The sequence below is a fragment of the Apaloderma vittatum genome, unplaced genomic scaffold (genome assembly GCF_000703405.1).
Source record: "Apaloderma vittatum isolate BGI_N311 unplaced genomic scaffold, ASM70340v1 scaffold20282, whole genome shotgun sequence".
Lineage (NCBI taxonomy): Eukaryota > Metazoa > Chordata > Aves > Trogoniformes > Trogonidae > Apaloderma > Apaloderma vittatum.
The window spans coordinates 62,775-76,290 of record NW_009703358.1 but is presented as its reverse complement, the minus strand read 5'-3'; the positions used below and the strand labels follow the sequence as shown (position 1 = coordinate 76,290).

Genomic DNA, 13,516 nt, shown 5'->3' with positions numbered 1-13,516 from the left:
CGACTGTCATAGACTAAAATGGTGTTATTAGGTGAAACAAGCCCCATGATGTGTGCTCCGGTGGGTGGCTGAGGGTCTTGGGAGGGCTGTGACACCTGAGTGGTGCCCTGCAGTAGTCAAGAGGCATCCCGTCTTGGGAGTCACAGCCCTATCATTTAGCACATCGAGCTCTCGCCGTTTCAGTCCCTCCAGGCATCCAGGTGCATCCTCCGTTACCTCTGTGTCTGCTACGTTTGGATGGTATGGTCCAAGCTGTGCATACAGGCAATGATAAACTAATTATGATATGTGCATCCTCTGGGAGACCCCCTTAGTAACTGACAGTGATGAAAGGAGGCAGAGCAGCGAGGGAGTCGAGCAGGAGAGGAGCCTGACGGACAGAGTCCTGCAACTTCCCTCATTTTCACTCCACATTCCAGATAACTCCCTTGCTCAATTTGCTACCCACACACCAAAGCATTGTCCCACTTTATCTGGTTCCCCTGATATTTCCATTGCTTATCTTATGAAGATCTGTGTTAACATTTATCAAAACAAATGGCAAGCCTGGGACCTTTTAAGTATTTTTTTTAGTTAATAAAACCAATCTTCTATTTCTGTTATGTTAAAAGTACATTATCTTTTTATTACAAACTCTCTGCAGCTCTGTCTGTTTTCCTTCTTGGTAATTTCATGACTGCTCCAGTTGATTGCTGTATGGAGAATTACAAAATCATTAAGGGTGGGGTTTTACCAGCTGACTTACAGTACAAGCCATTTCTCAAAATAACCACAACAGTGCAATACTGATGTGTAATTTACGTCACAGTATGTTTTTATGAAATAGTTTGTGGCTTATTCATTTAGGTTTAGAAGTGAGTATCTTCTCTCGCTTTTTAATCAAGCTTTCTTCTTTCTTCTTTTTTTTTTTCTTTTTTACTTTTTAATATTTTTCCACTCCTAGGCTTGGCTTGCCTCCAATTTACCAGCTACAGTGAGGAGGAAAAAAATTTTTTTTTTTTTTTTGCTTTTGCCCACAGTTTAACTGCAAGTGTATTTTCCTCTTTGATGTATACATTTGTGTTAACTGCCTCGGAAGACATGGTAGATTGTGGTAGAATACATTGCACAAGTATTGATAGAAGAGATGCAAAAGTTTGGAATTTCAAACCATACCAAGCAAGTGATGCTATTTAGCCTCCTACTTGAATACATTTCCTTTTTAAAAATTACTTTCTGTATAATGTCTTGTAATTAGAACAGGAAATCATTGAGTAACTGTAAAAAGAGTAAGAGCACTTAAACTGAAAAGAAAATTGCCTTCCAAGAAATTATATTCACAATCGTTTTTTCCTTTAATTTTTTTTACTTCCCTTCATGTTACTGTGTTGGTAATGCTAGTAACAGATGTACATACCCTTATCTGTACCATTGTTCTGCTTATGTTTTCTGGGGGAAAAACAATCGTTTTCAATAATAGAAAAAATGAATGGACAGAAAATGGGAAGTGCCTAATTACAAAAAATATTCTGTGTCACAACAGAGTAGCAATTAAATTGAAACTTCAATATAATTATCAATAACAGTCGATCCTGGAAGGGTGCCAGGCGTGTAAAGTTGGTGCTCAGCCTTTATGTGGTTGCTAGGAGCACGGCGAAAAGTATAAAGCTTAGAGAAAGGAATGTCTAATGTAATAAAGTAACAGAAGGTAGCATAAATCATTGTGAGAGCAGTTCATATTGACATTATTTTACTTAAATTGGGTCGAAACTAGACATTTACTCTTACAAGAGACACGATTTCATATTTCTTCTGCAGAAATAACTCTGTGCTTTCTGGGAAGAAGTGGAGTGTGCTTTCCTAGCACCAGCCTCTTACATATTTGGAATCTTTTAAGCAGAAGTCTTTAAATGTTTGTTTCTGTTGGCATCCAAATGCATTTGCACTAATACGATTAAAAGAACTAAAGGGCAAAATACTTGGCAGCTTTTGCAGTTGAGGTAATTAGGTACAGGAAGGAACATGCATAGTTTTTCCATCAAGCTCTATAAAATCCTGGTGTGAAGGTCTTTTTAAAGAAAAAAAAATGCTTACTGATGTTGAGAGTAGATTATGGCAGTTAGCAATAACATTATAGGCTGATGTTTCCGAAACAAGCAAACAGAAAGGGAGTTACAGTTCTGTGTTTCTCTGCTCTCTCTGTAAATAGTGCTGGCTCTAGATGGATTTGTTAGGAATTCGTGCTTTTAGCAGGCTTTATTTTTTTTTCCTTTGAGGGCTTTTAGTTGTCTTGCGTTACATATTAAAAATGGTTGTGCTGATTTGAAAAGTCAGTTCTTGCATAGATTCATTGTGTTTGGCATTTCATGCATCTCTTACTTACAAAGACAACTTGAAGAACATGTAATCCAACATAAATGCCAGGCTGTGCCAAATCCCGGCTCTCTTTACCCCTCACAAAGGGAGCTGTTGGATTACATCTCTGCATATATAGGCAGCGCTTGGAAGGCAGGGCTGGAACCTTACATCCTAATTACAGTTTCTCTGTTTTCAGCCCTGAAATAGATAAACGAAAAAATGATGTTGGGGTTTGTTAAAACACACAATTATGATATAAGCATGGGATTAGAGTAATTTCAGCAGAGCCTTGTAAGCGGCATACTGTAGGTATTATCTTTTACCACGTTCTCTGCTGCAGCTAAAATGAGATTCAGAAATACAGCGTCTTGGTTTTCTAAGATCTCGGTTAAACATTTTTAGAAATTATGTTGTCTTTCTTGATTTTAATGGAATGTGATCCACATTTTGATCTCCTTTCCTCCTAAGAGGAAACTCTTTCTGATCTTATTTATGAAGAATAATCAGCAATAATATGTACTAAGCCCACCATTAAATGGCACGTGTTAGATTTTGCTAGAAGAAAAAAAAATAGTTCTTCTCCGGGTTTGCATTTTATTAGGGATTGGTCTACTTTGATTTCTTTTTTCTCATGTGGGGTGTGGTTGAGAAAGAAAAGTCTTTGTTCCAGGAACACTCTGTTTGTCTTTCACTAAACAAATCTTCAGTTTATTCAGCCTTTGTTCATTCTTAGATTTATCTGCTGTAGTGAATAAGGAAGGGAAACAAATGCATCATAAAGTACTCACTGGAGTTGCACAAGCATGTATAAAAGTGATCCTGTGAAAAATGACTTGATTTTAATTTATGCCAGAGTTACGTCGTCAGTTGTCAGGGGCAGAAAGTTTGTGTAATTGTGCGCAGGGACTTAGAGCACATTTGTCTAGAAACTAATGGTTTACTACAAAGGCACACGGGACATACATTTATATACACCCTGTTTAAAAAGCTGACCACATCCTGGCATAAGAAAAGTGCTGTCAGATCAACAGATTCAGCTCGCCACTATCTACACAAAGGTAGAAAGTAGTAATAACTGTCAGGCAGGCGTGTATGAAACTCTCGAAGGAGCTAAAGGATGGATCATGTGCTTGTTAATTCCTAGAACGGTTTTCCTGATCTGATTTTAAGAGTTTCCTAATAAAGAAGAGAGAGCCTTATTCCCAGGAGCAATTGGCTCAGTCGTGCTGTTGCGTAGGCTTACGGGATACTTGTTGAAAACAAAGAAAAGCGTGACCGCATCCTTGTTGACCAAAAGAGGTTTTAGGGCCATAAATTTTACCTTCTTAGAAAACTAATGTCAGTGCTGTTTACCAAAATGTATTACTCTAACTTCTTTTACACAAGTCGTTTGATCTCCCCACCTACGTCAAGGTAGTGGGGAAAGTTCTGAGTTTTAAAAAGTGATGGCTTTCAGGAGCTGTGCTTGTGAAAATAGTACTTCCAAGTCCGTCTGCCGTGCTGATTTTTTTTGCAGCATTGCATTTGTCTACAGTGGTGATGTTCTAGGTGATATATCTGGTTCCAGAGACTTCTTAAAATTTAGCCTTTTATGTGTCAACATTTCCATTGCCTCACGCGAATCAAGATGAGTTGTGCCGTCGTATTTAGTTGGGGAGAGCTGATCTGACGTTTTTTCAATATCTGAAGCAATTTTCACTTTAAGCGTAAGAAGGATGATTTCAGTATTGGTAATGAGATTAAATAGTAGACCTTTTGTCTCTGACAGAAAAAATAGCTGAGTTATTCAGTAATCAGAGTACAGCAGAAAATGTGAAGTGAATGCTCTTTCTTTGTCTTCATTGGCATGCATGCGAAGCCAAGTTCAGTTACCCCACCTGAGGAGATAAATGAGCATAAAAAGAAGTGCTGTTAAGTACTGGCTGCATACCTACAAACGAACAATTTCTCATGTTTGTGTCTATGGTTGGGGTTTTTTTTCTGTTAGGTTTCCTGCTGGTTATCATATGATGAAACTTGATTGTGATATTTCAAAATCTGCTGCCTTGATGCCATCTAAAACCAGGGGGAATGGGAAGGTTTGAACTTTAGATTGTTTTATATTTTGAGCCTACATTTCAACAGCATGAGCTGTTTGAAAATTCATTTGCTGGTTGTGCTCTGTAGGTGTTTTACTGAGTCCTGCTCCATTTGCAGTTAATGTGAGGGAGGTTGTTTCCACCTGTTGGGGTAGTTGAGGATCAAGGACCAGGACAGATGAGCCCACCTCCCTGGCCCAGGGGCTCTTTGGCAGTTGCCAGAGTTGGATTCTTCAAAGGGGAATTAATAGTTGTGTGCTCTGGGGCTTGTATGTTATTATTATTTCTAAAAAGGCGTTAGTTGGTGTAAACGTGAGTTCAGTAAGGCTGTATAGGCAGCTGAGTAAAAATGACATATAATATTTCTGTCAAAGCAGCCAAGTTGGCAAAGTATGGAGAGCGCTTTGATTAAGGCTGTTGGCCAGCTTCTGCAGAGCAGTGTTTTCTTGCTCATCCAGATAGAGTCCTTCTGGGTGAGCATAGGAGAACTGAAAAGAAGGCCAGGAAAGAGAGTCTTCCAATAAACCTTTTTTAAATTTCTATTTTTAACCTTTCTTTTTAAAACTACTGTGCTGTAAAAGACAGGTCTTGAGAAAAGACTGAACCAGTGGGCCCTGCGGTTCCTGAGATGCTTGAGTTACAGCTCTTGTTTTGTATTTTTCTGACATACTAAGAATATTTTTTTCCTTCTTCTTCCAGGTGAGGATGATGAAGATTCAAACCTGCTAATTCTCAGCTACCCACAGTACTGTCGATATCGTTCCATGTTAAAGCGCATTCAGGACAAGCCTTCTTCAATATTAACAGATCAGTTTGTTTTAGCCCTGGGAGGCATTGCAGTAACAAGCAAAAACCCCCAAATCTTCTACTGTCGGGATACGTTTGACCATCCTACTCTAATAGAAAATGAAAGTATATGTGATGAGTTTGGTAAGTCACGTTTACAGCTATTCTCCTTTTCTCATAAGTGAAGGCATTTTTCTTTTTTTTAAAGCGTCCACTGTTTTTAAGGGGAAGATGCAATTCCGTTGAATTGAACCAATGCTGTTTATGTTTGAAATGTTAAGTACTAAAGGTTCTGTGAGACTGAAGGCTTCTAGGCAGTAGTGGTCTCAGTATTGCATCTTGAGTTTCTCCCAGTCTAAGATAATGTTGCATGGGTAGAGTGTGTAGCACAGTTACTTGATAGGAGTGAAAGGATCCCTTGTCTGGATTGGAAATTTATCATAGAGTCATAGACTGGTCTGCCTTAACCACTTGCCTAAAGCCTGGGTCTTTCCAGAAGCTTTACAAAGTGTGATGGTTGTTTTTTGAAGTCTTTGTCGGTGCAATATGCTAATAAATGCAAAACAGGTGAGATTCCCTGCGTACCCCATTGCTGTTGCAGAGCAGTCATCAGCAGTGCATGTGCTCCCAGGGCTTCCAACAACTGTCAGCTATAGCTGGTGTGCTTCTGGCCTTCCTGGAACAGGGGCTTTTTCAACGGGGGCTTTGCCAGTGTTAGGAGTTTGATTTTTAAAAGTACAGAGGCACTTTGGAGAGGTGACCTCTTAGTTCAGAGGGTGTAGTGCTCCAGAGGAGTATGCAGCGCTTTACAGCTGGGAGAGAGGGCCGCAAGATTTGGCTCCCGATAGCTGCCAGGTGATTTCACACGTTTTTGTGTGTCAGATCAACCCAAGGGCAGCGGCTCTCCCGCTGAACGTGCGGCAGAATGCATGTTGTGTGCACACCCAGGCTGACTTCATTAACGGGTCCAATGTAATTTTCTTAGCAGTGTACCTGTGCTGTGAGAATTAAGTTTTATTACCCATATCAGCAGATGGATAAGAGGTGTGGCAAGTGCTGGCAAAGCCTGTTTGCGTAGCGGTGGGTACACCTTTGCTGTGTGAGACATCTCTGCAAAGAAGCTCTTGTGGTCTCTTGGAGAGAGTATTTCTGATTGTGCATCAACATATAATAATGGGAGTGAGAGGGAAAAGGTTGAATGGTGCCTGTGATGGGAGAATCCTCTCCTCCTTTTTTTGGCTTTAAGCTTGGCATCCAGTCCAGGCCTTGTTGTGTTGGCAGAGAAACGCAGACCCAAGTGGTGGCGTTCTGGCGTTTTGTGAGGTTGTGCAGGACGACTCCTCTGCCGCTGCATCCGTCAGCTCCCAGCAGGCAGGAGAGATCCTTCCTCACGTGGTGTCGTCACTGGAGCATTCGATGCTGTGAATAGTTTTAATTTTGTGATGTCAGGGTTTTGCAGGATCAGGCCCAAGCTGTCAAGTCTGCTCACAGTCACACAAAATGTTACCGGCTTTGAACGAGCTATGAATAAAAGTGCTGGTTGCTCTTAGGGAATGGGGGTGGTGAAAGAATGAATGAAATGCCCTGGAATTTTGGTCCAATAACACAATAGTATCATGTTGATTTTTATTTACTCTGAGCTCCAGCTCAGAATATAAAGTTCAGTTTTAATTGACTATCCTTTTTATATGGGAAAGGTTATTTTAGGCTTGAAGGCGTTTGATGAGTGTACCATCTGCTTTCTGTCGAGTATTTTATTCAGGGTCATTCCTTGATTACAGGTTTGTTGAAATAGCTGGATCCATAATGTAAGTGTATCATGGAATATTAGTAATAGATGAATCAAAGAGATGTGGAGTGATGCAGAAACTACGCTTAGTGAACCATAGCAAGTGCTTTGTTCAGTCTCTGAAAGCTAACTATGCCGTTCTCTTGACCTTTGCGAGGCAATTAGCTCATTATCAAACTGGTGCCACAGAAATCTTAGCTATAGAAATTAATAATGTATGTTTAAAATTTAGTTTGGTTTGAGAAGCAGACTTTTTTAAATGCCCATAAAATAAAAAAACCACCAAACCCTACTCTTTAGAAGTATTTCTTATGAAAATAGTGATATAGTAAAATTTGCAAGCCCTGCTCTGTTAAGGAGAAAAAACTAGCCAGTGCGTGGTTCCAACGCTGTGTTGCAAAATATGTGGTGTCAATTACACTACCTTTGCTGAAGACAACAGGCAAAGTGCTATTTTATCCTTTTTGTTGCTAGCAGGATAATAAAATGTACAACACTTCGTTACACAAACAGTTTACATTGATACAATGTAGATTGATGTCACATGTGGAAAGTGATGACTGCTAAAGCTAAACAGAGGCAGGGTGGTACAGTAGATAAATGGATTACTCTAAGGCACTGGTGTTTATCAGTCAAATCTGAGGGGGGACTAGATTAGAAAAAAGCAACTAAAATTCTTAAAAGGTGTCTGTAAGGAGATCCAGACACATTCAGTTTGAAGGGCTTGGCTACTTCTTACCTTACAGATGAAAGAAGGAACAAGAAAGAATGAACAAGAAGGAACAAGATAGGAACTGAAGGAACAGAATAGGAACACATGTATTTCCCCATCACATGGAATTCTCCAAGCTCTAAAGAGAGTATGAAATTTGGGAAATACAGTCTACTAATATCTTTATTTTGGAAGCGCAACTCTTCTTCAGAAGGGTCGCTGTTGGAGAAGGTGCTATGTGTTCCCTGCACATTGGAGTACAGTGCAACAGGTACAGCGTATCACAAGTGAGACACTAGAAACACCTTTACAAAGAGCCCCGTTCGCCACAAAACAAAAATCTGTGTAACGAAAATAAAGCAGGAAATGAGGGAGAAGAAATAAGTTTTGTCGAGAATAAAGCATGTTTCTTTGTCATGGGACTTTATTAAGTGGAAGTAGTACGTAGATGCTGTCTGTGAGCTCCCACAGACGTGGCTGGAGGAGATGCTCAGATGCCTCAGGCAGTCCCAAGTGGATGGCTGCTGTGCTTCCACAGAGGTTCTGTAAGCTTCAGCTCCCACAGCTGGAACCTGCTGCCAACTCTGCAGCTACCTCTGTCCACCTCTTCATGTGCCCAAGTGGCTTGGCCAGGAGTATTTGGGACCAATTTCCTTGCAGAGTCCTTTTCTGATTCCCCTCTAACTTGGTTCAGCGTGCCACTGTGTCCTGTCAAGGAGGTCACTGGAGAAACATGTGGCTGAAGATTCAGGTTTGAGCTGGAAGGCTCAAACATTTGTGTCTATTTCTTTGCAGCCTGCCAGGGAATAACGTGCTCTCCATGTACAGAGGAAGGAGTGGGAAGCCTCCTGCTCCTGTTCTTGTTGATAGAAGTTGATAGATCGGTTAATCTAACTACCTTGGAGCGTTCCACTCCAGCATGCAGATAGGCTCAAAAGCTTGCTTCTGTTCAGAAAGCAGAAGACAAACCGTGCTTGGATGTCTTGAGAGTCAAAGTTCATGGATATGACCACAGTCAGACTGTGTACCTTTGCCTCTCCTGTGGTGAGAGCAGTTAGAGGTCCTCACCAGTGGGAAACAGTCTGGGTGCACAGTGAAGTGGTGGTGTTGCTGTCTAGGAACAAGAAATCTGAGATTTTGAACCTGTGAAGGAGGCTAGAGTGGAGTTGTCTGTGTTGAACTGAAGCACAAAGGCTTGAGCCCTGTCTGGCAGTGCCACCACCCCATGCAGGCTTGCAGGGGGCACTGAGCAGGGGCCACGGGGAGACCTGGGGCTAGACCCGGGCGGCAGTGGCAGCAGCGTCCCTGCTGTGGCCCCAAACGGGCTGTGGCTGCCTGCCCAAGGGAGGGACCAGTTGGAGGAAGCAGGTGAGCCAACGGGATCTGTTCTCTTCACGGCCTCGTTTTAGTTCTCTGCACAGACTGGAGTTCACCTACACTTTCCTTTATCTAGTTGCTCCTATTACTTGGCACGTGGAAAAAACCAAACTCCTATTTCCTCATTCCCCAGCTCCCTTAAAATAAAAACAATATCTGCCAGCTAAACAATTCGTTTCTCTTCAAATTGAGATCATTGGTAAAGACATTTTTCAAAACCTTTTTCTTTTATCGACCTCTGGGGTTACTATTACTGCGTAACTTTTATAATTGTGTAGAATTTACTGGCATTTGCTGCAGTCATATATGCTGCAAGAGAGAAGGAATGGAAAAATAGGGATCCTAACAGTTTTCATTACGAACCGAAGAGACCTAGGTGGAGGCAAAGCTGCCTGTGCAGAAGGTGGATCTGGGCAGGAGTCAGTGTGCAGTTGTCGCTGGAGCAGCACATACCCTCCGTGTTTGCTTGTGCAAAAGGAGATGACTTGCCCTTTCACCAGGCTCGTGCTTGCTCCCCGCGCGGAGTGACTTCCTGGGCATGTGGGCAAGTGTGACTCCTTTGGCGACTTGATGGTGGGCTGTGTTGTCAAGTGCATGGAATAGGATCGTAGAATGTCAGGGGTTGGAAGGGACCTCTAGACATTATCTAGTCCAACCCCCCTGCCAGAGCAGGATCCCCTAGGGCAGGCTACTCAGGAACGTGTCCAGGTGGATTTTGAATGTCTCCGGAGAAGGAGACTCCACAACCTCTCTGGGCAGCCTGTGCCAGGGCTTGGTGTTGAGGTGGAACTTCCTATGTTCTAACTTATTATTTCTTGTTCTATTGCATAAGGACCCCTAGGGCAAGGGGGCCCACGGGTGGGTCTGTCAGCGTGACCTCCAACTTCTCCAGGCTTGGGGACTCGCAGGGTGACGGGAACAGATGCGCAGCTTAGAAGCGAGAAGGTCGAGTGCTTGGGTGATGGTGGATTTTGACAGCTCCATCGGCTTCGCCAGGTGAAAATTTTGCACAGAAGGATTTATTGTGGCGCTTTGCTAGATAAATAATATAAATCCTACCTGCTAAAGATGATCCAGAGGCTCTCTTTCATTTTGTAAGCATGGCGTTGCTTTTTCTGTAAACAGGAGTGTGAGGGAAAACTGAATACCTTATTTCTTCTCAATGATTTAAAAATTCCGGCTTATTTTTCTAGCATGCTGGGTCCCACGTGCCATTAAACAAGCTTTTTGGTCCCTGACGTACTGTAAAGCTTTGTTCACTCCCAAAAGAAGGTTAAAAGTTTTATTCTTGTATGTAAAGGCCTGTTTTTTATAAAGCATTTCATACCAAAAAGTGAGAGAACTACGTCCTGCTGTGGTATTAATATATTTTTTCCCTGAGAAATAGAACTTCTGCTTTTTGCATGAGCAATGGAGAGAGGAAACTGCTCAGTGGAAAAAAAAAAAAAAAAGTGTGTAAAGGGCATATTAGTCCATGCTTCCCTTCTCACTCCTTCTCCTCACCAAAAACGTAACAATATATTGCTTACATTGGGAAAGATCATCTACGTTTGAAACAAAACAAACCCCCCAAACTTCTACAACTCAGATGTAACTGTAAAACACCGCAGAAAGCAGATTGTGTTGCTTCCAGGGCTGGCAGAGAATGGCCAAGAGTGAGGGATGACTTGCCCGTCCTCCCAGCCATCGTGGATTCTGAGCTGACAGTTTTGGAAGGACTTACCTTCCATCTTGTCGCTGGCCAGGGAAGCCGTGGCAGGAGGGCGCTATGGAGGAGAAGGGACTTTCTTGGGATGGCTGATGTGCCGGAAGTGTGTAAGGTAAAAGCTCATGACTTAAGGGTATAGAATGGTACCGTTGCTCCTTGTATAGCTGAAATTTGGTCTTAGCGACTCACAGTTTGTGACTCACAGATAAAATCAGTTCTTTAGGAGGAAAAAATAAGAAAACAAAACCTTGGCAGGGAATGAGAGTTAAAAAAAAAAGAAAAAAAAAAAAAAGAAAGAATGTTTCCAGTCTAAATGAAATACAGTTTTCCTGTTCGTGACTTTGTGTGAGTCAAAGTTGGCTTTTCTTTTTTAAACCAGCTCTAGTACCAAAATTGCACTTAGGCTGAAAATATGGGTTTTTTAATGTTTTTCAGCTGATCTAAAGTATCAGCATTATTGCTATTGACTATTTTGTCTACCTGCAGGATAATTTATATCAGTGAAATTCAAAAAAACGGTGAAGTTTCCAGATAGATACTTCAAGGTTCTTTGTTTTAACACGGTTGTGATGTGGGAGTGTTAGTGCTCCTCTGCTAAGACTAGAACATTTAATCTTTTAGAAATGTAATAGGAAAAGTATGGAGGCTTTTTATTAGTGTGGATACTGTGACCTCCTTAGATGGAGCTTTATGGTGGCATCTCCAACAGTCTGAAAAATATGCAAATCTTTTCCAAGGTCCTGGACAGGATGGCTTAACTAAATATTTCAAATTTTAACCCTCTCAAAACAAAAACAGGACATAGCTGGAGGGGAAGTAATGATTAATGCATAATATACGATATAGATAAATGTACATTTCCTCTTCCCTCCCACCCCACCTCTGCAAACATAAGCTTTTAGCTTGAAAAGGCAAATCTGGAAGTGTTCTGAATTCTGGTCAGACTTCTTTCTTATTTTGTTAATTCAACTGTAGAGTAAGATATTAATGATCCCCAGATGTTGTTTATAATGATTGATTTTTCAGTTGTGAAAAAATACTTGCAGTTTTTTTAAACAATTGATATTTTCTAGTGTGCTCTGCAGCATTTGGATAAAATGGCTGAAGGCAGAGCTGTTTATGTGCCCAACATAATTGCTTCTGTTAAGTATTTCTTCATTCTTAACATTTTTAGCTCTAATTGCTTTTTCCCCATACATCTAAAAATAAATATTTGCAAGTTTTGCATTCTGTCACTCATTGAAATGCATAAAATATTTGTATACTCAAAGCAAAAAGGCACTGATAAGGGGTCACATTCTGTCTCGCTTAGTGGCGTAAATCCAAAATAACTCGATCCATTTCAGTGGCTGTTACTCAAGATTTTCACCAGTTAACCAAGGGCAGAATCTCACCCAATGTTAACAGCAAGCTGTTGAGTGAACATTAAGTAATGTGTGGTAAAGTAAGATAAAATACCTTGCTGTCTGCAAGAACTTCAGTAGAAACAAATGCTGTTAGCTTCTACTTTTCTTTTTTTTTTGGGGGGGAGTACATTTTCACTAGCAACCGTAGCTGTAACCACGCTAAATATTATTTTTCACTTTATAATCAAAATTCCTGTGTGGAGAACGCTGATTTTATTTGGGTTGCATGTTCCCGCTGCCCTCGGGAAGGCAGCAGATGCTGAGCGGAGAGGCGGGTTCTCCCTGAAAAGCTTCTTCTGCCCCTTTCCACCGGCCCCTTGGCATCGCTCCTCAGCCAAGGGCTGGTGGTGGCCGTCCGTCTTGCGCCCAGTAGTGGCGTGGCTGCCCAGGAAGCCTGCAGCCGGGGTACGGCTCTGGTGGCCAGGGTGCGGCTCCAGTGGCCAGGATGCTTGGGGAAGTGGTACAGCTCCTTGCTTCTTCAGGTGCCCTTGGGCAGCAGTCTGGGAGAAAGAGGGGCGTGTGGCACCCCGTGCCCGCAGCGATTGCACATGGCCGTGACCCGGCTGCTCGAGGAGGGGTTGGGGCTGCGAACCACCGGGTGGCTGGTAGGTCCTCCCTGCTGTGACAGCACGGGCTTGGGGGCTCCCGTGGGCTCGACAGCGAGATGCCCTCCCTCCTGTGAGCACCTGTGGCATTGCCAAGAGGCTGGGCTTGCCCACTTCCAGTCTGGTCCTTGTAATTTCTTCTCCTTTTTAATGGAAGAGGGAATATGTGACGGTATTGTGGCGTTTACGTGTTTCACCATCCAGAGTTTGGCAGAGAATTAACGTGCAGTTGCAGCAAATGAAGGGTTAGCAAGTGAGCTGTTTTGCTGTGCCTGATAAATGTAACTTATCACATGGGCTGTGTCATCTATTGCACACGCACGTCTGTTTTATTGGTGTCCGTTCACTAAATGATTGTAGATAGAAATGGCTAATTCCTCCTATATAAGATTTCCACTCGATGGCTAGTTTTACAATTCAGCTATGAAAATCACTTTTTGTCATTATAGCGAAAAGTAAACCCAGCTACATTGATCATGAGCGTTGAGCGATGCCTGTCACACAGGTTTTTCACCTCTGGAACCATCTTTTCTTTTTTTTTTCAATATGCCTTCGTTGGAGCACCCTCTTCTGACTGTTCCCCTGGTTTCTGTGTCTGCCTTGGACCACTGGGCCTGGCCGGACTCTTGAGCTTTGTCTCGGGAGAGCTTTAGGTCCACCAGCATCCCAAGCCTCGCGAGCAGCATCCGTGAAGTGTCGGGGCTCAGCGGGGGCCAGC

At 42.3% G+C, this 13,516-nt stretch overlaps 1 protein-coding gene across 1 annotated transcript in view; it reads left to right on the top strand.

Moving 5' to 3' along the window:
- The window catches only part of ARID5B (AT rich interactive domain 5B (MRF1-like)), a 103,936-nt gene that overhangs the window by 28,895 nt on the left and 61,525 nt on the right, over positions 1–13,516 (top strand). The window contains exon 2 of the mRNA XM_009864610.1: positions 5,115–5,345. Within this exon, the coding sequence (XP_009862912.1) occupies positions 5,115–5,345 (231 nt within the window). The remainder of the gene's footprint in view (positions 1–5,114; positions 5,346–13,516) is intronic.